Source organism: Cyprinus carpio, chromosome A11, assembly GCF_018340385.1.
Source record: "Cyprinus carpio isolate SPL01 chromosome A11, ASM1834038v1, whole genome shotgun sequence".
Lineage (NCBI taxonomy): Eukaryota > Metazoa > Chordata > Actinopteri > Cypriniformes > Cyprinidae > Cyprinus > Cyprinus carpio.
Genome location: NC_056582.1, coordinates 959,438 through 982,867, shown reverse-complemented (window position 1 = coordinate 982,867; position 23,430 = coordinate 959,438). Strand labels below are relative to the sequence as shown.

General features: G+C 40.3%; 1 protein-coding gene across 14 annotated transcripts in view; it reads left to right on the top strand.

Annotated features, from left to right (window-relative positions):
* Positions 1–23,380, top strand: part of LOC109068241 (plasma membrane calcium-transporting ATPase 2-like) — a 98,828-nt gene extending 75,448 nt beyond the window's left edge. For 4 of the 14 annotated variants that reach the window (XM_042765815.1, XM_042765812.1, XM_042765810.1 and 1 more), the window contains 9 exons: positions 2,841–3,020; positions 4,969–5,056; positions 6,244–6,350; positions 7,149–7,340; positions 8,964–9,177; positions 9,335–9,546; positions 10,105–10,212; positions 11,163–11,345; positions 22,015–23,379. In XM_042765815.1, coding sequence (XP_042621749.1) covers positions 2,841–3,020; positions 4,969–5,056; positions 6,244–6,350; positions 7,149–7,340; positions 8,964–9,177; positions 9,335–9,546; positions 10,105–10,212; positions 11,163–11,345; positions 22,015–22,323 — 1,593 coding nt within the window. In that variant the 3' untranslated portion in view covers positions 22,324–23,379. Of the gene's footprint in view, positions 1–2,840; positions 3,021–4,968; positions 5,057–6,243; positions 6,351–7,148; positions 7,341–8,963; positions 9,178–9,334; positions 9,547–10,104; positions 10,213–11,162; positions 11,346–17,185; positions 17,355–18,764; positions 18,887–22,014 lie in introns of those variants that run through there. The other 10 variants (XM_042765811.1, XM_042765808.1, XM_042765809.1 and 7 more) reach the window with 7 other exon arrangements.
* Positions 23,381–23,430: the final 50 nt, after the last annotated feature.

Below are 23,430 nucleotides of genomic sequence, written 5' to 3'. Positions count from 1 at the left end.
CTCACAGCTCACATCATCTCATTGCTTTTATACATCTGTATCTAGTGTACCCTTAAAATACATTGTGAGGTTATTTGGTGCAGGACTGGCGGAATCACAGTCTGTCCCATGTGCTCTGAGATTACAGGAAAATATTGGGAATTGCAGGAGAAGCTGCATCAGATACGCATGCGAGGTTGTGAAAGAGAGGCTTTAAAAACACGTCCTCAAATGATCGTACATCTTCACGTGTGCAGGGACAAAAGAAGCATCTATACTGATGCTGCATTATTTAACCTCCTCCTTTTATCCCACTGTTTCTTTGCTCTGGCGTTCGTTCTCCGTCTCTAGAGCCACGCTCAGTAATTGTCAGTTTGTTAAAGACTTCTTACAGAAGCAACATCCGTGGTAAAACAGAATAACAGCAGGAGTGGAGGAACATTTGTGAAGTTCTGGATGCAAAATCAATCTGCTGTTGTCCTCCTTTGCAATCACAGAAATGCCAGTTTGGAAATTGAATCGGTTTGTTGTATAGCAGTTTGAAAACTCAAGTGTTTGGATGATGACACAGATTTGGTGTGTTTGATCTCAGTGTTCTGTTACCTGGCGGGACACGTGAGTCATTCCTTTCCCTAATAAACAGCCGAAACTTAAGAATATGTAAACAAATCCATTAGTCTTAGATGTCTAATGTTACCACGTCACCTTCCTCTGCTGTCGTGTTTTATTGATGAGGCTCTTCCTCTCCTCCTGATGAGTTAAGTAGGACTAGGTTGTCTTTATAGTTCTCAGAGATACTTGGACGTCTAGTCAAGCAGATATCATCTCTCGCTTTAGCGTCTAGACCGGCCCCCATTTCCATAACGTGTGTGATTGTGTCTGATTCACTCTCCTGCAGAACAAGTATGCTTATTTTGTGCTCTACTAGGGTCAGTCTCACAAAAACAGATCGCATTTCACCCGAAAATCAATTGAAAAACGTGAATTATATTTAGCATAAGAATAGCATAAGTTAGTTGACATGTAGTTGCAAAGTTACTTACAATTAGTAGAATGTCTACAGACACACACACACACGTATCAATATGGACTATATATATAAATATATATATATATATATATATATATATATATAGATATATATATATATATATACATATATATATATATATACACACACATGTGACCCTGGATGACAAAAGCAGTCTTAAGTTGCTGGGGTATATTTGTAGCGGTAGCCAAAAATACATTGTATCGGTCAAAATTATTGATTTTTCTTTTATGCCAAAAATAATTAGGATATTAAGTAAAGATCATATTCCATGAAGATTTTTTGTAAATTTCCTACTGTAAATATATCAAAACTTAATTTTTGATTAGCAATATGCATTGCTAAGGATTTCGTTTAGACAATTTTAAAGGCAATTTTTAGAATTTTGTTTTTTTGCACCCTCAGATTCCAGATTTTCAAATAGTTGTATCTCAGCCAATTATTGTCCTATCTTAACAAACCATACATCAATGTAAAGCTTATTTATTCAGCTGTCAGATAATGAATAAATATCAATGTCGAAAAATTGGCCCTTTTGTGGTACAGTGTCATATATATATATTCTTTATAAAACGGATAGTTCCAGTCCTTAGTTGTGTCCCAAATCGCGTACTTATGCACTATTCTATGACGTTTGTAGTATAAATAGTGTGAGTAGTGTGTTCATACACAAAATACCAAAATACCAAAAAGAAAAAGCGCACTTTAAATACCCGGATGATGCACTTAAATAACCTGAAAAAATGAAGTGTGGAATGTTGGACACTTCATGCACTCAACAGTCACAGCTTTAATTACGTAATAAAGGGTGAAGGGCTATCAGACTCCGATTATGAATGACAAAATAACCTTATATAAATCATACACTGCATGGTTGAGTACATAGTGCATAAGTACATAGTGTATGAGTGCATAGTGTATAGTGCATAATTTGGGACGCAGCTCTTGATTCTGATTGGTTGCAAAGGGGCTACAGACTTTGTATATTAGTTTAAAATTATATGAATTTGTTTACTTTTGTGTGTTGCTCAGCAACCACTTTGTTGGAACCACAACTGTTTCTGAGGAACTACATTGTTTGGTGGAAGAATACTGTTTTTATTAATATCATTCTATCATAATTTTATTCTGTGAAACCTTACTACATATATGGAATAACCGTTTTATAAAATGCTTTGAGTCGTGCCTAACAATGCCCCTTAGCTGTTATAAATTCACTGTAAAAAATGGCTTCTTGGGGCTTATTGCTTTAATATACTAATGTATACTGTATACTATACTATATATATATATATATATATAGTACAGTAATTTTTCTGATGATGCAACATAAATTTGAATCAAGTTGACCATAAAACTGCTGCAAAAAAGCTTCTTAAAGCAGGCTTAAGGCTTTGCTGGTCTTAGGCAGTCTGTTAGCTGGTTTTATGAGGGTTTAGAGATTTTTCAGCTGGTCTGTCTGAACCTGGTCAGATTTTTCAGCAGGGAAATTAAATTCAAATGAATAATTTTGTCTTTTGTTGCATGAAAAATCATTCCCACCACTGCATAATTACAGCAGTCGCCCTTTGAATTCCTCCTAATGAGCTCTCACTTGTTTCACTGGAGCATCTGAAAGTGCCAGATCGCCACAAAGAGAGAGATTAGAGGAATCAGGAGAGCTGACCGAATCCCACGTGTTTTGCGGAGGTGTTTTCATTTACTGCTGCGCTGGGCTTGCGGTTTGCAGAGGCTTCTGCGCTAACCTTTCCTCTGGAGCGGAGCGGAGCGAGGGGGTGCGTTTGGAATTAATGCAGTCCTGTGCCCGCAGGTGCCCGATGCCATCCTGAAATGCCAGCGTGCTGGAATCACCGTGCGTATGGTGACAGGAGACAACATCAACACGGCACGAGCCATCGCTATCAAATGTGGCATCATCCACCCCGGAGAAGACTTCCTGTGCATCGACGGGAAAGAGTTCAACAGGAGGATCAGGAATGAGAAGGGAGAGGTACAGTACTACATACTCAGTACAGGACACTAATGACACCAAACACTGAAGGCAAACAAAACATGTTCAGCTCTAGGGGCAGCATTTGTGGAATGATATCCAATACTACAGAAAATAAGTTTGACTGGTCTCTTAAAGGAAGTAAAAGGTGCAAGACAATAAATGTTAAAATACTCTCAAAGATACCACAAGACATAAACATTATACATTAATCACTACGGGCAAAGTTTTCTATTCTGTGTTGAAAAGTTTGGGATTGATAAGATTTTTATAATGTTTTTGAAAGAAGTCTCTTCTGTTGACTGAGGCTGCAGTTGTGCTGCACAATATTTTTGTGGAAACTGATACATTTTATTTTTCATGATTCACAGATGAATAGAAAGTTCAAAAGAATAGCATTTATTTGTCAAGAAATATTTCTGAACATTTTTCAATGCATTCTTACTGAATAGTATTAATTTCTTTAAAAAACAAACAAACTCACTGACCCAAAACTTGTGAACAGTTGTACATTTCCATATGAAACCAATATGCTTTGATTCCGTCGGTTATTAAACATGATTTGCTGCATCAACAGTAGCTGGTGGCAGCTGGTATTTTTGCAAGAGACATTCATATTCTGAGACAAAAATCTGTAGTGCAAGATGAGTCAGCAGTATTTTTCTCCAAGAGAATGTCACATGAGTTAGTTAGTCAGTATGCACTTCATTTTAGATAAAGCCCCTCGCTCCTGCACACTGAGCTACATTCCTCATAGACACATAGCCAGTTTCAATAAGTCAGGAGCTATGAATACTAGTAGGGTGTGATAATTACACTTCATTAGTCAACAAATGCGTGTAGCTTGGACAAACCATTCGCCTGACAGCTGCTGATATCGTGATGCAGATCGAGACAGCTGTTCTTGTACTATTCAAGTCTGTTTCACAAGTGGATTAAATCTCAGTTTCTATTTCTTGCTCTTAGCTTTCAAGAAAAAGAAGTTATTGCTATCAGAGTTCGGGATTTTTTGGTATACAAATAGCATTTTACTCACAAAGTACATTGGTGATCATGTACTAATACTGACCACAAAAAGAACAATCTTTTAGGATTTTAAAGAGTATAAAACAAATATTAAGGAAAAATGAAGGAGAACTATTTAGGAAATTGCACTTTCTGTGTAACATGGATCATCAGGTAACTGATTCGGGTTTTTTTTTTTTTTTTGGTTTGGGTTATATGAGAGATACGGCACAATGATTTTAACTAGGATAAATGAGAAAAATTCTGTCAGCGTCTAGAGACTGGAAGTTATTTCTTCTACATCGCTTAAAATGTATGTCTTCTGTGCTGGTTAAAGTGATCTTCTGTATCTTATTTTGATAACATGTCTATGTTCCATGCATTCTGTAAACCAGTGCTTACCCATAGACACTACACTACGTCAGTAAGCTTAACAATAGGACTGTAGGCTTTTATTGTAAGTGCATTACTCTACACATGATTTTTGCATTAAAGAACGAGTTGAAATGATTGTTTGAGATAAATATTATGACACGAATGCTGTCGAGAGCTTAATGCATACTGAACCCAGAGCATTGCTTCATATAACAGTCTGTGGCCCTGATGTTGTTGTTGCATTCCACTACTCTAGTAATTTATATTAATTTTTTATTACTGTATGTTGTGATTACATCAGTCTCATGTGTACTCTCTGCTAGCAATGCACTGTTATTGATGTAGACAGTTATTAAACATATTTGACAGCTGGCCATTCTAACAAACAAATTAATACACAGTCTAATCATTTATATGTAAATGCAACTTCTCTGATGAATGTTTACACTCATTACACCAAGAAAGATATCTTAGAGCAAAATTAGATTTTTATTCATGTTATATACTATTGGCTGTTTTATGTATTCCAGTAGATGGCTGTCTGTCTCATGTCTCATGTCTCTGGCAGGTTGAGCAGGAGCGCATCGATAAGGTGTGGCCTAAACTGCGAGTGCTTGCCAGATCCTCACCGACAGACAAACACACACTGGTCAAAGGTGAGGGATCCTGCATGAGCAACTGAGCACCAAACCACCAAAAAAAAAAAAATATTGATCACATCCAGAACTTTAAAGACCCTGCGACATCACTTCACAAGCACTGCTTTTTTCATGTATTTATATATTTCTTTGATAGGTGTGAAGTGACATATCTGGAGACCAGAAGATCACACAAAAATGATTATTTTTATCATAACATACACCATCACACCCTGCATGTACTACGACTGAACAACAATTGAGTAGTTAATATTGCTTGTCTCCGAGTATTCATGTCTTCACCAGATTAAATTCCCTGAATACCACAATATTATGAAAAACAATGATATCCCGCATCATAGCAACCAAAGCGTCTCAATATAACTATATTTTTAATGGAGGTTATGCAGTCTAAAACTATTACAAAACGTGTCAGTTAGCTGATGAACAAGGGCTGAAATTTTTAGATGAATAATCTACTAGACATATTTGAGTTCCTGACCAGTGGCATTTACAGACAGCCAGAGCGTGTTAGTAAGGTGCTCTGGAATCAGATCTGCGTTACACAAGCCTGAACGTCATGGCTGAAGTTACAGGATAATTAACATACTGTAAGTAAATGTTGCGCTGTAATTACATCACTAGTGTATTTCATTAATTATTTCCAGGCATTATAGCTTGATTGTCCCTGATGTTTTGCCGTCATGTAGCTTTAATGCTGGTGACATATGGCTGTTTATTATAAGTGTGAAATGAGTAATATCAGCAAAGGAGTAGCATTTGTGTCCACAACATTTGATAAAGTGCACTAAACACACAATTTGCAAAAAGTAATTTTGAATAGAGTTAAATATAGTTATTATTTTGTTTTCAAACCTTGTTTTAATTTACCTCAAAATAATAATAACCTGTATTTATGAATGGCCTTATCAATAGAAAATAATTTAATCTGAGGTTTAAGAGAAGTCGTATTTTTAATGATCAGATATTTTTGATAAAAAAAAAAAAACCTTACATTCCATCACATTCACCGTGCCATTTATTGATTTTATTAATTTCTCTTGATCTTACACGATGCAATTTATTAATAAAGTTATTTGTCATATAAAATGTTTCAGATTGTGCAGAAATGTTCTTCTTTCTAAATGAAAAAGGCAGCGTTGCACAGAATGACTTCAGTAATGTGTGATCTTCCTGTCGTACAGGTATTATTGACAGCACTCTGGTGGACCAGCGGCAGGTGGTTGCTGTAACTGGTGATGGAACCAACGATGGACCAGCTCTTAAGAAGGCAGATGTCGGTTTTGCCATGGTGAGATCTGATCAATCCACTTTGGAATTCCATTCTTTGAGCTGCTCAAACACAGGCTGCCCTCATTTCAGCACAATCACGCCACCTCATGCAGATCAAACACAGGCACAGAGCGCCCCCTAGTGTGAGCCGGTGCCTCTTACTCCTGTTTTTGACATATGTCAATTGACTCCCATGAGGTGAAAAAACAGCTTGAGTCAGCACCGCCTCGCCATTTCTATTTTCATAAGTTCAGCCATGGCAGAGGAGAGCATATTCTTGTGTTCCTGCTCATCAAACTGACACGTTTCAAACTGAAACTTCCTCTCTGTGGTATTTACCATGATTTTACTGGCAGCCGTGTCTTAAGGGAGAACAATCCCTCTGGCTAGTCTTTAAAAAACAAGCACAGTGTGAGCAGAAACAAACTCTTTAACCAGACACCAACAAGATTTGACCATTTATGATCACTCACTGTCCACTTGAGGGTTTGATTCGTCTAATTGAAATGGAAAGTGAATGTTGTGTAATGTCATGAAAATAATGTCAACCATGCAAACAAAGTCCTAAAAGGATCCTATAATATTTTCTTTGTGCAAAATTATTATAATTTTTTTTTGTTTGTTTTCTTTTGATGTTAGGCTCAAAATACGACCTTGACAGATTTCATAAAGTGTAATTTTAGTAATGCATATTGTATATAGTTGGGCCTGTGCGTTCATGGTGATTATAACGGAGGAACACATGATTTTGATTTTAAGGACATGTTTGGTACTTGATGTCATTTGATGCGAAATGACGGGGCTTCTGACTTGACAGGGCATCGCAGGGACAGATGTGGCCAAAGAGGCATCTGACATCATCCTGACAGATGACAACTTCTCCAGCATCGTGAAGGCTGTGATGTGGGGACGCAACGTCTACGACAGCATCTCGAAGTTCCTCCAGTTCCAGCTGACCGTTAACGTGGTGGCTGTGATCGTTGCCTTTACCGGAGCCTGTATCACACAGGTTTGTGCCTCTGTGTCCACACACAGGTGCCTATGGGACAGGCACTGGTAGCAGTATTATTATTGCTCAAATGTGGCATTAATGATAAGTGAACAAGCCTCTAACCATAAAAGAAATAAACTTCAGCAACACATATTATCATTCTAAAGTTATCATTCTAATACGTTTGTTCACCAAGGATGCATTGCATTTATTTAAGACTTTTTATTTCTATTTCAAATAAATGCTGTTCTTTTGAACTTTTTATTTTTTTTTGTTTTGTGAAAAATAAAATGTATGATATTTTCAGAAATAAAAATATATGTTACACAGAAAGTGCAATTTCCTAAATAGTTCTCCTTCATTTTTCCTTAATATTTGTTTTATACTTTTTAAAATCCTTAAAGGCTGTTAATTTTGTGGTCAGTATTAGACTTTGAATAACAGGTTTCTCAATATGACCCGACTCATCTGTATGAGTGTGTGATCTTTTCCCTTAATGTTGTCATTTTTGCATGATCACCATTGTGCTTTGTGAGTAAAATGCTACTTGTATACCAAAAAATCCCAAACTCTGATAGCAGAAATATTGGGCATCACAGCTGTTTTCAACATTGATAATAATCAGATTTTCTTGAGCAGCAAATCAGCATATTAGAATGTTTTCTGAAGGATCATGTGACACTGAAGACTGAAAATTTGGCTTTGATTGCAGCAATAAATTACAGTTTAAAACATATTCACATAGAAAACAGCTATTTTAAATTTAAATAATATTTCACCATTTTTACTGTATTTTTGATCAAATAAATGCAGCCTTGGTGCATGAGCAGAAGAGACTTCTTTCAAAAACCTACTGACTCCAGACTTTTGAACTGCTGTATAACTCATCCTGCACCATTCGTGTTATAGGCATGAATAATCCATCAAATAGTTTTACTTTTTACCTGACAGTTGATTAAACAGGTGAAAGATCCCACAGTTTTACATTAAAGGAGGGACCTGAGCCATATCTAGAGACCAGAAGATCACAGAGACTTGAGGGTGAAATCAGAACACCTTAGCAACCTTATAGTAACGCCCTGGCAACCATCCAGCATGCTAGCATTGTAGCAGTGAGTTCTGTACAGGCTACTCACACAAAGCTAGTTAGTAACTGAAAGCAACTGCTATCACATATGAGATGCCTTTTATACGATGATTTATTTGACCTACTATGAAATCTCAAATTAGACTGTGCAGAGACATGGGGCCATGGCAAAGAATCCATATTAGATTACTAGGGCAAGGCCAAAGAGTTCATCCCTGTGATCTAAAATAGCATTGTTTAATTTCCTAGAGGAGCGCTAACCTAATAAATGATGCAGCACTTCTGAGAGAAAGAGGCTAGACTGTGTGAAGTTACCATCATGAGAAATGAGCTTTAGCTGAACAAGGGCACTCAATAATACACTGAAAAAAAATGTGTAAGATCTCCGTTTCGGGGTCCTCTCACCAATATTTTGATACACAAGGACAACACTAGTAATCAATAATAAGCTGGTCTGAGAAATAACATCTAGCTCAGTTCAATATGTTTTATTGGTCTCATTTCATTAGTTGTGATGATAAAATCCATTTAAACCAGAATGTATGTTCTTCCAGGATTCTCCTCTGAAAGCAGTGCAGATGTTGTGGGTGAACCTGATCATGGACACGTTTGCATCTCTGGCTTTGGCCACTGAACCACCCACTGAGGCTCTGTTGATGAGGAAACCTTATGGCCGAAACAAACCCCTGATCTCCAGCACCATGACCAAGAACATCCTGGGCCATGGGGTGTACCAGCTCATCATCATCTTCACACTGCTGTTTGTGGGTAAGTTTTCTTATGCTCTAGGTCTGCAAAGCATGTTCACCAAATACATGTATGCTTTTATGCCTGGAAAATGCCCAATAAATTGATTGTTTGAAAATATACCTTAGTTGAAGAAACATCTAGTCCATGTCGGTTCTTCACTGTGTTTGTGATCCAGGCGAGCAGATCTTTGACATTGACAGTGGCAGGAACGCGCCGCTGCATTCTCCCCCATCTGAGCACTACACCATCATCTTCAACACCTTCGTCATGATGCAGCTCTTCAATGAGATCAACGCCCGCAAGATCCATGGAGAGAGGAACGTGTTTGATGGCATTTTCAGAAACCCCATCTTCTGCTCCATTGTTCTGGCCACTTTCGTCATTCAGGTACCAAAATCTTAGTAAAAAAAAAAACAAGGAAAAAAAATATGTATTAATAATAATGTTGGACAGGGGTGTGCTTTTGGACCTACAGCTCATGACCTATGTTTAGAAGTACAGTTTCTAGTTAGTTTGACGTGGTCTTGAGTAAATCATGCTCTTGGGGAAAATAACAAGCCAACATGCAGAACTGTCTTTTTTTTTTGTCATTCCGTATATAATTATCCAAATATACAATTGGAACTATGATTTAACTTGCTGCTCAACCACTAGAGTATATTTAATTTAACAGAGTTAAATTGAAGAGCTACATCATTGAATACATATGCATTGTGTTGTGTTGTGAGCATAGCTGGTTTATAAGAGGAAGTTTTGTTTTGTGAGGATAGTGGTTTAAAACTATCATGATGTTAGAATTCTAGCATGTTCAGTGGTGTATTTATTTATTTATTTTTGGTTTTTTGTTTGTTCAATAATTTATTTTTTAATTAAAAAGTTAAAAGAAGTGTAGTTATAAATATAATGCACCCACATCTGTATTTCCATTTTGACATTTCATTTTAGATTGTGATTGTTCAGTTTGGAGGGAAACCATTCAGTTGCTCTCCTCTGGACCTGGAGAAGTGGATGTGGTGTGTGTTCCTGGGGATGGGAGAGCTGGTCTGGGGACAGGTAATGCAACTATTTCCATTATTTAAAAAAAAAAAAAAAAAAATCCAATAATTAAATATGCTGATACAGTATGTATTAATTTGTCTTTCTAATTTCATACAAACTCTTCATTAAAGGGACAGTTACTCAGAAATTAAAATTATGTCATCATTTACTCCCCCTCATGTTGTTCCAAACCTGTATGACTTTTTTATTCCATTAAACACATAAGATGTTGTTTTTTTTTTTTTTTTTTTTTTTGTCCCCTTTTGATATTTATTGTGTGGACAAAAACAGTTGAAAATTATATAAAAATATCATCTTTGTGTGAAAAAAAGAGCAAAGGAACAACATGAAAGAGTTAATTATGACAGAATGTTAATTTTTGGGTGAATCACTTTAATCACTGTAGTATTTTAAAATAAATGTAATTTACCATTGGTTTGTATGCTATGCTCTTTTGTCAGTGTTGAGAGGCTGAGAAGATTTCTTTGCTGAATCAGTTTTTAAGAACAGTTTTCTTAAAAACTGATTCAGCAAAGAAATTGCATTTGCATTTTGAAAATATTCTCATTTAAGTTAAATAAATGGCACACCAGGTTTACAGTCAAAATATCCCTTTAAAGATTTACATATTTTTCATGGGTGAAAAATATTAACATTAACATTTGTTCAATGTCTATATGAAGGAATTTTGTGTTATACATGTATCGCATTGGTAGTTGCTTGTCCAGGGCATGTTGCTTGTTCAGGGCATGTAACCTTGGAAGTATTCTTTTTGCCATCAGAGTTATTAACAGTATCTGCCATCAGCATAACTATACAGCTATCAAGGTGTTCTACAAACAATACACATGGCTTGTTTCTCACCTGGAGCTTTGAGGATGGAACTCTGAAATGGCTCAATTTTCTAAGCATTCATGTTCTATTATCCATACATTTGTGTCATGCACATCCTCACTCTGGATCAGGTTATATCAACAATCCCAAACAGCAAGCTGAGGTTCCTCAGAGGGGCTGGTCAGCTGTCGCAGAAGGATGAAATGCCTGAGGAGGAGATGAATGAGGACCAGGAGGAGATCGATCACGCTGAGAGAGAGTTGCGGAGAGGGCAGATCCTCTGGTTCAGAGGCCTCAACAGAATCCAGACTCAGGTTAGAACCTCTGATAGTCTTTGGGAAGTTACGATTGTTTGAAATATTCAACACTGAAATGGCATCGGTAGAAAGTAACTATACTTATGCTGATACATCAATTGTGTTTGTAATTATGTACTTGAAATTCAACCATCTGCATGGCTGGCAGTGTGTTTTATGGCCAGATTTAGAACAGTGCGGAGGTTGAACCGCAGCTCGGCTCTGCCAATCAGCATTACTGGCACAAATATCAGCGCTGATTGCATGACTTTAGTACTGTTGCATTAATCATGAGCTGTCAGTACACCTTTCATGAAAAAAAAACTTTCATATTCCAACCGAATAGTTATTTATTGAATAGTGTTTTGCATAATTAGATCTCAATTACTATGAAACCATAGGACAAAACGTAAGTATGATTCTAGGTATGAAATAATTGCATTTCTAAGTCTGAGTCTACACTGGAAACAATGGAGCTTTAGTCATGAAATAGATGTGCAATACACTGTGGAGAACACTGCACAGAATACTATAATGTGCTTGACCTGACACTCCATTCCTAGTGTGGTTTCTAATGTGAACTGGACGTAATGTAGGACATCTTTTCTTGCCCAGAATTCAAGGCATTGTTATACAAATAGTAATAAAATATAAAAAGCATTTCTTTCAAATATAACAACTACACACTGCTTCCATGTATTTGGAGGATCTCTTTGAAACATTTATTGTTGCATAATGACAACTCAAATACTACTTTTAACAGATAGTAAGTGGAATCAGTTAGTAGTAGTAGTAGAATTACCAGTATAATTCCACAGCATTCTATTGCTAATAAAGCCTTACTATGGTTATGGTTAGTGCTTATTTACTTTCTAACCAGTAGTGTACACTTTAAAAGGTTAGTTAGAACTACTTTTTCACTGAGCATAGCCAATAAGTTTACATTTCCCCCTTCCCCCACTCAGATCATTCCTACGATAATATTTCACTTTATTGAGGTTTGTGGTTGGCAGAGGCTTTATATTGTATTTTGGCTGTTGTATTTACATGTCGGTGATGACCAAAGAATTGGGATCTCGCCAGAGAGACCAATCCACTTCGAGTGTAAATAAACGAGCCAATGCACATGGCATGTGATTATTGCATCCAGCTTCCGCTGATCACAGTGTGAGTATAAGAGGCAGCAGGTGCACTGCATTCATTCATCCTTTCGCTTCGGAGCTGAGCGTTAATGCATCACTACTGCTCTCTACTTCGCTGTTGTAAAACAGAGAGCCAGCGAGTGCGGGCGTTATGGCACGGCAGCGGTGGTCACGGTCGCACGGTGAAAACAGAAAATCATCTTCATGCAGACAGCTACACCAGGAGGTGTGCGGTGGCCAGCTCCCCTGCGTGCTTTAGCACAAAAGAGCATTCCTCTAAAAGAGCAACACAGGTGATCGCGTCTTTTTAAAAATGTCTTATCATCCGTGCGTTTCTGGGTGTGGTCGCTATCTGGCGCCTTGGGACGGTCACGATCCTCAGTGGATGCAGAGGTGATTTGAGGATCATGGTGATGGCTTCCCCAGAGGAAGTTTGTTACCTCTCAAGCACTCTGCAGCCGGTGGCGCGGAGGGATGTGCTGGCCCCTCTACACTGTAGACTGAGCTGGCCGTTTCTTTCGGTTCGCCCCCCCTGGAGACTAGATGTCTATCGCTGCATCGAAGGGCGAGCTCACTCTCTCCAGGGATGACGACCCGGCTGCGTTGCCCCCTTCAGGTGTGACAGCGTTGTCTGAGCCAGACCCGGAGATGATGGTTATGCTTTCCTGGGCCGCCGAAAATGTCAGGCTCATGTAGAATTCTCTGGCACATCCCGATTCTTCAAGGCTGGATGAGTGTTTTTTTTGGTGGAGCTCGCGCTGGTTCTCAGGGACCCCCTTAGGTGCCATTCTTCCCGGAGGTGCATGTGGAACTTACAACATTGTGGAAGGCACCTTTTACTGCCGGAAACAAATCTTGTAGCTCCTCCGCTCTCACCACCCTTGTTGGTAGAGCCTCTTTGGGCTACACAGCATTCCATTCAGGTTTAACTGGCAGTGCTTATCAGAGCTTGTGGGGAGGCGGCTTCTGCTTATGGAGCATGGAGCATGATAAGCTCTAGTTCCTGAATGCTCCCGTGTCACGGACTGGCCTTTTCGGCGATGCTGTCGAGAGCTTTGCCCAGCAGTTCTCAGTGGCACAGAAGCAGACTGAGGCATTCAAACACATCCTGTGCAAAGCCCATCCAGGCCTCCGCCAAACCCGGCGGGTGACCCAGAGATGGAGGAGACTGCTCGTTGGGAGATGGTGACTGCACCACTCCCTCTCCCGGAGGATGGCCGGGTGGAGAATCTTTTGTTTAATTTTGTTTTTGTTCTGCCGCTGGACCAGCAGCCAGTGGTAGCCAAAACTTAAAAGAGTGTTTTCCTCAGTCTCTGAGTCTCAAAAAGGAAGAGAGTTGTGAACTGTGCATCACAGGGTCACTTTCCTTCTCCTCTCTTGCCAGTGGGCAATAGGGAGTGTGCATTCGCAACTATCTCGACGACTGGCTCATACTTGCACAGTCTCTTAATGAGTTGTGCGAACACAGGGACCTAATGCTCAGACACCTCAGCCTGTTGGGTCTTCGGGTCAACTGGAAAAATAGCAAACTCGTGCCAACGCAGAGGATCACTTTTCTCTGCATGGAGTTGGATTTGGTCAGCCAGACAGCATGCCTCACCCAGAAGCATGCTCAGTCGGTGCTGAACTGCCTCAAGACTTTATCAGGCAGGACGGCGGCCCCACTGAAATTCTTTCAGAGGCTCCTGGGGCATATGGGTTTAGCTGTGGTGGTAGTTCCACTCGGTCTGCTCCATATGAGACCCCTTCAGCACTGGCTCCATGGCCTAGTCCCGAGGTGGGCGTGGTGACGCGGTACTCACTGGATTCAGATTACACCGGCCTGTTGCAGAATCTTCAGCCCGTGGTCAGATCCCTCATTTCTCCGGGCAGGGGTGCCCCTGAAACAGGTATCCAGGCCTGCTGTGGTATTCACAGATGCCTCAGCCACTGGCTGGGGGGCCACGTACAACGGGCTGGCAGTGTCAGGGATTTGGACAGGTCCCCAACTGCGTTGGCATATCAGTTGCCTCAAGTTGCTAGCAGTACGCCTTGCCCTGAGCCACCTCAGAGGGCACCTTCGGGGCAGGGATGCTCTGGTCTACACCGACAACACTGCGACTGTTGTGTATATCAACCGGCAAGGCGGTTTACGCTCCCGCCGCCTGTTGCAACTCGCCCGCCACCTCCTCCTGTAGAGTCAGAAGCATCTGAGGTCCCTTCTTACCATCCACATCCCGGGTGTGTTCAATCAGGCAGCTGATGAGCTGTCTCGAGCAGCACTTCCAGGAGAGTGGAGACTCCACCCCCAGGAGGTTCAGCTGATCTGGAGACGGTTTAGAGTTGCTCAGGTAGACCTGTTTGCATCTCCAGAAACCACACACTGCCAATGGTTCTACTCCCTAACGCTCGGCATGGATGCACTGGCAAACAGCTGGCCCCGGGGCCTGCGCAAATATGCATTCCCCCCAGTGAGCCTGCTTGCACAGGTGGGGGACCTGCAGGCATTTTCAGTTAACAAATCATAACTTAAGTTTGGGCTGGCTGATTCCAGTGCAACACTGAGACCCCAGCCAGGCTACGTGCCCAAGGTTTCTACCACTCCCTTCAGGGACCAGGTGGTGAACCTGCAAGTGCTGCCCCTGGAGGAGGCAGACCCAGCCCTAGCTTTGCTCTGTCCTGTACGTGCACTGCGACAGTATGTGGATCGAACTCAGAGTTTTAGGACCTTAGAACAGCTCTTTGTCTGTTAAGGTAGACAACAGAATTGGAAGGCTGTCTCCAAGCAGAGGATGGCCCACTGGATAGTGGATGCCATCACCTTGGCCTATGAAGCACAAGTTGTGCCCTGCCCGCTCAGGCTGCATGTTCACTCCACTAGGGGTGTCACATAATCCTGAGTGCTGGCTCGTGGTGCCTCGCTAGCAAACATTTGTAGAGCTGTGGGCTGGGTGACTCCTAACACATTCGCTAGGTTCTATAGCCTGCGTGTCGGACCGGTATCCTCCTGGGTTCCCAGCTCAAATGGGTAGTGGCACTGAGAGGCCCGGTTCAGAGTCAGCTTGCGACGTCCTGGATGCTTAGTTCTTCAGAGAGTCTCCTAACTGGGCAGAACTTGTCAAGTCCTCCAGCACTCCGGCAGCCAGACATGGCTGATCATCTGGCACCAGGCCTTTCAGCCAATGAATCCCTAAAATCTGGTGTGAGGCTAGTGCCCATATGAGTGACCCAGTTGGGATTCCATATGTGTATTTCCACGGTACAGTTACTAAGGCCATGTTTCCCCTGGCAGACCACGTTCTGCCATCTCTAAATGATGCAGCCATAAGCCATCTCAGAGACTTCCATGTGCAGTAGGGCCCCTCGGGGTTACTCCACGCGAGTGAATGTCACTTAACCACCTCTGGGAAGAGGAGACTCCACAGTGTGTCCTCTTCCAAATGGAAGGGCACACTTTCCCAGTGTTTTCCAAGTCCTACTGTTGGGTTTCGAGGAACAACTGTAGTTGGCCTTTTCTGTGCACAGCCCGGTCCTATCATCTCCTTTATAGGAAGGATCAGGAGGCCTACACAGGGCACTGGAGGGGGCAGCACCTGTGGCGTGTTGGTAGGGATCCCAATTTGTCAGTCATCACTGACATGACATCGAGAGTGACCGACTGAAAGGGAACGCCTCGGATATGTATGTAACCTTTGTTCTCTGAAGGAGGGAATGGAGATGTCACGTCCCGTTGCAACAGTTGCTGTACCACAGCTGAGCAGCCAGGTCACCGGCTCGACTCCTCAGCGAAAGCATGGATGAATGCGGTGCATCTGCTGCCTCTTATACTCACGCTGTGATCAGCGGGAGCTGGATGCAATGATCACATGACAATGTGCATTGGCTTGTTTAGTTACACTAAAAGCGGATTGATCTCTCTGGCGAGATCCCAGTTAATTGGTCATTACCGACGTGTCGTCTCCATTCTCTCCTTCAGGGAACGAGGGTTACATACGGAACCGAGACGTTCTTAAGCAATATCACACTCACAAGCACACTGTTGTTCTGAATAGCATCACAGTTGTAATTTGGGCATGAGGCAGAGGTTATCACAGGACTGATATTTAGACTGATATGTCATGACACTTTTATACAACAGTTCAATGAACCAGAAACTTCCCCTACATGCTCAAAGACTTTTGTAAGTTCACTTCAGCTCCAAACTGCTTCTCAGTCCAGGCAAAAATCACACAACTCCGCTCACATATTATCTGGAATGCTACAAACACAGACAAGCAGTGAACCAGTAAACAGCAAAAACTTGCCATATTCTAAATATCTGCACTACTGGAATGCCGTTTGTCCCATCAGATTAGAGGAGCAGCACTAACTGTTGTGAAATGCACCGCTTGTGACAGATTTCACACACTGCAGTTGCTGCGTTTTGGTAGTGGCATGCAAATCATTCACAGTGAATTGCTATTGCCTGTTGTTTGGATATGATAACAGTGCTCTTCTAGGCATCCTGCGGCAAGGCTTTCGAAGGTGTCTGGGCGTTCATTGTGACTGCTGTCAAAGCTGCAGTAGCAGGGAGGAGGACCTTTCTAAAGCCATTGAAGCCTCTGTGCTAATTTAAGATGAAGTGTTTAATGTGTGATGAGGGCCTGTAATAGACCTCTAAACCATGTCCAGGTGATGAAGCATTGCTCATGTCATTGATGCGCTGTGCTCCGTATATTTCTCTCCCCCTTCTTGCAGATCGAGGTAGTGAACACGTTCAAGAGTGGGACTTCCTTTCAGGGGGCTCTGAGACGCCAGTCCTCCACCACCAGTCAAAATCAGGATGTAACCAATGTTTCTAGTCCTAGTCACGTGTCCTTGTGCAATGCTCTTTCCTCTCCTACCAGCACTGCTGCTCCCTCTGGGCGTGAGTGACACTCTTCTTTGGGTGTTTGTCAGGGATGCCCTTGGACCCCAGACCTGAAGTGAGCCAATCATAACATTTACATATGGTCATTTAGCAAATACTTTTATCCAAAGTGACTAACAAATTAAGACAATAGAAGCAACAGAACTGGTTTTCTGAATAAAAAAATGGCAGGATGGAAATAGACTATTTTAAAACAGTTACGCATCACGAATCTGGAGAGAAAACATTACAAAATACAAGACACAGCCCCTATATAAATAGGTTCATGTAGGTCATGAAAGTTCAAAGAGCAAAGTATAAAATTTTTAGACTCAACAGTAAACATTTTGAAAAAGGCATCACAAGGAAGCAGACTTGCAGCAGAGATTCTAGAAAGAAGCTATAATGCAAATATAATGCTGCATTAATCATATGTAAGGGTTACCATAATTATGAGACAACAACAGCTACTCAGAGCTGTTTGCATTCTCTGAGTCAGAAGTGATTTTTATTTATTTATTTATTTTATGACAGCACCAAAATGGATCCATGTACAGCTTTGTTATTGACAACAAAATCCTTAATCACTACATGAGTTCACATCAAGGTGCTCTGACAAAGTAAATGAAAAAGGGTGATGAAACTATACAATTTGTCTAGTATAATAGGTTATTCTAGTTTACTGACTATTTTTGGAGGCTCTTAAAAGTGTGAAATGGACTTAGATCAATCACATGGCATTTACAGCTCACATGATTGGCTCAAAAAGTTCTGTGGTCCCATAAGCAATGTCAGATTTCAAATTGTGTACTGCACACGCGGATTACAAATTGCAGGTACTTTGCCAATAGATAGTTTTCTCCAGGTTGTTAAGACCTCTAAACAAAAAACAGAAAGATTATATATATATATATATATATATATATATATATATATATATATTATATATATATATATATATATATATATATTTTTTTGTTTTTTTTTTTTTTTTTTTTTGTTTGTTTTTTTAGGATTTTCAACTTTCGATAGAACAGTGTTGGGAGAGTGAAGAGGCAATATGAAAAATTACAGGACCAGGGAAGGACCTCAAAATTTGATAACTCATGGTTTAGCTGTGCCATATTTCAGAGCCCTGGCTACAGGGCTAAGGCTCCGACATCTACACTGGGAAGATCTGACAGACATTTCCAGTCAGGCATTACCCATCGGGTCCAACAAAGATTTGGCATTAATCCGGAGGTCTCAAACAGTTTCTTATTCTGTAAACAAAGACAATTAGTGTAAAGTATCATCAAAGGGCATCCCTGAAAATCTGCTTTGCTTCTGATTTCCTCTTTTTCTTTATGTCACTGTTTATCAGATCATCTTTAACCCACTTCTCAGAAGAACATGTGTTTCAATGTACCATGTGTTTGTTTTCCCCAGAGTGCTAAGAGCCCTGGACTAAGGGTGCAGCCTACGAAGTGAATTTCAGGTTGTGAGTCCCTCCATTGTTCGTCGCAAAATTGATGTGAACTAATATTCCACCAACAAACTCACCAGGCTGGGTAAACATTCAAGTATAGCCAACTGTACCATTCCCCACTCAGCTGTAGCCTGACATGTTCTCCAAAACGCTCTAGGCTGCATTGTTGAAGTTACTCTATTGTTGATCACGGGAGGTTGTTTTGTTTCCCTTCCCCCCCTTTTTTTCTTTTTCTCTCCACACAGCTACGGAGACGTGTGAAGAGAGTGGTGTTTCCTCCCCATAGTCTTGTCTTATTTGTCGTCTGTCTGATGTAGATCTGAGGCCCACAGCGACCCATTATGTCTCATGGCTTTACTCTGTTGGTCATGTAGTCTGCTGTGTGATGCTGACAGTTGTAGAATCTCACTAAACATTAGGCCAGTTTTCATCTATGTGATTCCTTCTGACATTCGTTTTCATCTGTCATTCAGACCAGTTTGTGTTGGCTCTGTAAGTTTGCCCCTAGCTAGGTTGAAAGCGTGTGCTTTGCTACCAAGACAGAAGGTTAGAATCAAGTTTGATGGTCGTTAGAGCTAGTTTGATCGTGATAGAGGTATGATAGAGGCTCTGTCCCAAACCCTAGCGAGCTCCTCACCTTTTCTTTGCTTCGGCAGCTCTATTTAAATTGGCGGATCACACGGACAGTGACAAAGGCTGCAAGTTACTCATCTTTAATTTTGGCACTTCATACTGTAGATGCAGGGATACAGTTTGAGTAGGAACATCTTCTACTAACCCAAAGGACAGCGACTCTGAACAACTCTTGTGGCAAGGCTGTCCAATCCAACCCAACATCCTGGAGAGTTTAGCTCTAACTTTCTCCCAACACACTTGGCCTGGAAGTTTCTGGTCATACTGAAGACCTTGATTAGCTATGTTTAATTGGGACTCTAGAACAGTGGCCCTTCAGGAGCAGGACAAGACACCCCTGCCTTAAGGCAGTATCCTAAGCCAAACAGAACCTAAAAAGTGACAGATATAAAACTCTCTACAGTGAAGGCTTTCTCACTCAGAGCAAAGAAAAGATCACAGTTCTTGTCTGACATTAGCATGTTGCTAATCTAAAAACGCAATGCTTTAATACAGGGCTGTCCAAACCTCTTGCTAGAGGGCTACTGTCCACTGCCACTGTGGAGTTTAGCTCCAACCTTAAATAAACACACCTAAACCAAGTAATCAAGGTCTTCAGACTCACTAATAACTCCTAGGCAAGTGTGTTGGAGCTGGTTGGTGCTTAACAGGTTTGGACACCCCTCCTCTAATCAGCAGTGTTGGGTAGTAACGCATTACTTAGTAACGCGTTATTGTAATTTGATTACTTTTTTAGTAACTGAGTTATTTAACGCGTTATAATTTTCAAAACAGTAATTAGAGTATAGTTACAAGCCGAGGTCTCTATACGTTACTGCCGCGTTACACTGCTGACAGAATGCAATGTTTTATCATCTAGAATGTAAAAAGGATGTAGTTCATGCACTGTTAAATCCAGTACCAGTGGATTAGAGACCTGCTCCCACGAGACCAGACGTAACAGAATGCAGCGCGGGACAAGACTTGATAGTGCAGAGACTCGTGTGTGTGCGGGATGCGGGAGAATAAAATGATTCACGGGACTCCTGCAAAATAGAAATATCTAAACATAAAATATCTAAAACAATTAAATTATTAATCTATTGCACAAAAGCAACATGAACTAATATAAAATATAAACGATTAACAGGTGTAACCGAGTTTCTATTTAGGCTATAACACACGTTTGCACGTAGCTTGTTGATACTTTAATAACAAATTTCATGGAGAAAAAAGTAACATAACTAGTAATGTAACTAATTACTAATTACATTTGAAATAAAGTAATCAGAACAGTAACGTGATTACTTTTAAAAGGAGTAATCAGTAATCAGTCATTTGATTAAATTTTCAGAGTAACTGGCCCAACACTGCTAATAAGTAGCCCAGATTTTTATCAATGATTTGCAGAATGGAATAACATACAATATATATTCAATAACATTCTCACCCACAATCTTATGAAAATCAATGAAAATGAAAATTTACACCAAGCGTATTGCATGGCTTTCTGGGATTGCTTTATCTGTGAAGGGCACATGTAATGCTGTCTCATAATTAGGCCACAATAAGTTGTCAACTTGCCGTCCAGGCAGGTGGCTCACTGGATTGTGGAACATGACCATAGACTGTATTCAGTTTACTGTGAGAATTATGCCTAGATTATCATACTTGCTTGTTTGTAATTGTAACCTTCAAAGAGGAATATTATCTACTCCCAATTAGTATGGTAAAATAATTCTAGGAAGTCTCAGTAATAACATACTAAGGGACTGTCGTATTTTTAGTGTAGTTCTGTGAATCTGAACAAAACTTTTCGGCTTATACTTGAGTGTTTACACAGAAATGCATGGAGTTGTTGAAAGAACAGACTTTTGTTTGTTCTTGTCTCTTTTCTTATTCCACAGTCTGTGTGCCTGTGTACATCTCCACGTGGTGTTGTCCCGAGCTGCATGTTGTGTGTAGTCATTGAGTTGGCTTGTCAAGCTTTTGGTTTGCTTCCATCATCGTGTTGTGACTCTATGCTCTGGAAGCATAGGATCTCCTGTCCCTGTCATCCTCTATCTGAGTCCCTGTAGACAACTTCTCTTTTGTTTGGCTTTGACTTTGTGTTTACATTGAAACTCATCCTGGATCTCAATATCTAATCTATTCCTCTTACCAACTTTCCACAAGACGTGTTCAACTTGCATGACATTTAGATTTTTCTTATTTAGTTTTTTGTTGTTGTTATTTATTTATTTGTTTATTTTTATTTTTGGTTATTTTTTGTTGAATTAACAATGCTTGTCTCTAGGTATACAACACTTTGGACCTTACACTGTATACTGTATTGTGTACTGTACGGGACATAAGAGCATTGCCTATGTTTTCTTTTACAGTCTCTTTCTTTTACCATGAGTTTGAGTTACATTCTTTTCAATGAAATCCTTAAACCGTCTCAGTGCACAGTAGAATAAATGAATTACAGATGCTTCCAAATGTTTTAGAATTTTTGGTGGGTCCATGGCCTTTCCCTCCTCCTGCTGTCACTGTGCCACTGGGGGGTCTTCCAGCTCACATTTCAACCCTTTGACACTGGTCTCTTTCCTCATGCAGATTCGTGTTGTGAACGCATTTCGTAGCTCCCTCTATGAAGGCTTGGAAAAACCTGAATCCAGAACCTCTATCCACAATTTCATGACTCATCCAGAGTTTAGAATAGAGGACTCCACACCTCACATTCCTCTTATAGATGACACCGACATTGACGACGAGGCAGCCAGGAAGAACTCCAGTCAGCCCTCATCTCCCAACAAGAACAACAACGCCATTGATAGTGGCATAAACCTGACGACCGACACGAGTAAATCTGCTGCTTCCTCCAGTCCCGGGAGCCCGCTTCATAGTCTGGAGACATCGCTTTAGCAATCTCATGTGGGAGATCATTCAATAATCATCTTAGACTCTACGTTTAAAAGCGCTCTGGAGTGCACACAAACGCAGATCGTGTACTGATGACTGTACATGTGGTCGTGCCACATTCTTTTATTGATCGCATGTACCATGACTGACTTGGACAATCGCGAAGTGACTCGAGAAACAAGATAAGAACCCATGAGCGAAAGCGCACCGCTCCCATTTCCTGAGGAAACGTCAGACTATTACGAGTAATTTAAACCGAATTCAGCTATTATCGTTGCTCCTGCATGAATGTACATTACCAAGGTTTTTATTTGGAAACCTTTATTTTAATTTAAACTGTTTGATTTGATTTGGTGGGATGTATGGTGGACTGCTATTTTAAGACAGCTTATCTGATTCAATGATCTGTGAGTATTGTGTGTGGCATGTATCTAATTGTATAGATTTATTTGGTTATTGATTAAGGTGTATCCAGGTCGCAGGGCTCAACTTGCACAGTAGATTTGCACCTGTCGGAAAAAGAGAAACCCATGGAAATTAGAATTTATTAAGCGTACATATATATTTATAGACATATTATAAATATATATTTACAGAGATTATCTTTATTTGTTGGCATGTTGCCTTGTTCTGCTTCAATAACTACTTTAACTTATTTATGTCCTAAAGAGAATGTAATTTGTTTACAAACCTGTAGATGCGTCCTGGTTTCTTTGTAGGGTTAAAAACTTCTTTGTAGGGTTCAAAACCACGCAGCAGACATAGTTGGAACAGCTCACGTTGTTCAGCACTCCTGTAATATCGGACTCTAGGTGTTTTATTACCAATTGTGCGCTGGACTTGCCTGCTATTTTGTCAAATAATGTAGATATTTTTAGAGGATAACAAAAGAAACCAAATTATAGTGGGATATATCATTAACGTGGCATCGTAGTATGAAATGAGTGTCAGGATTGAAGGCTCTGAGCACCCCTGAAAAAATCCAATCAGTTTTGAAGGTTTCGGCGATAAACTTGTGGTCAGCCTCAAATGTGAGCATATATATATATATATATATATATATATATTTATATATATATGGTTTTGTTTTTATATATCTTCTTTAGAAGT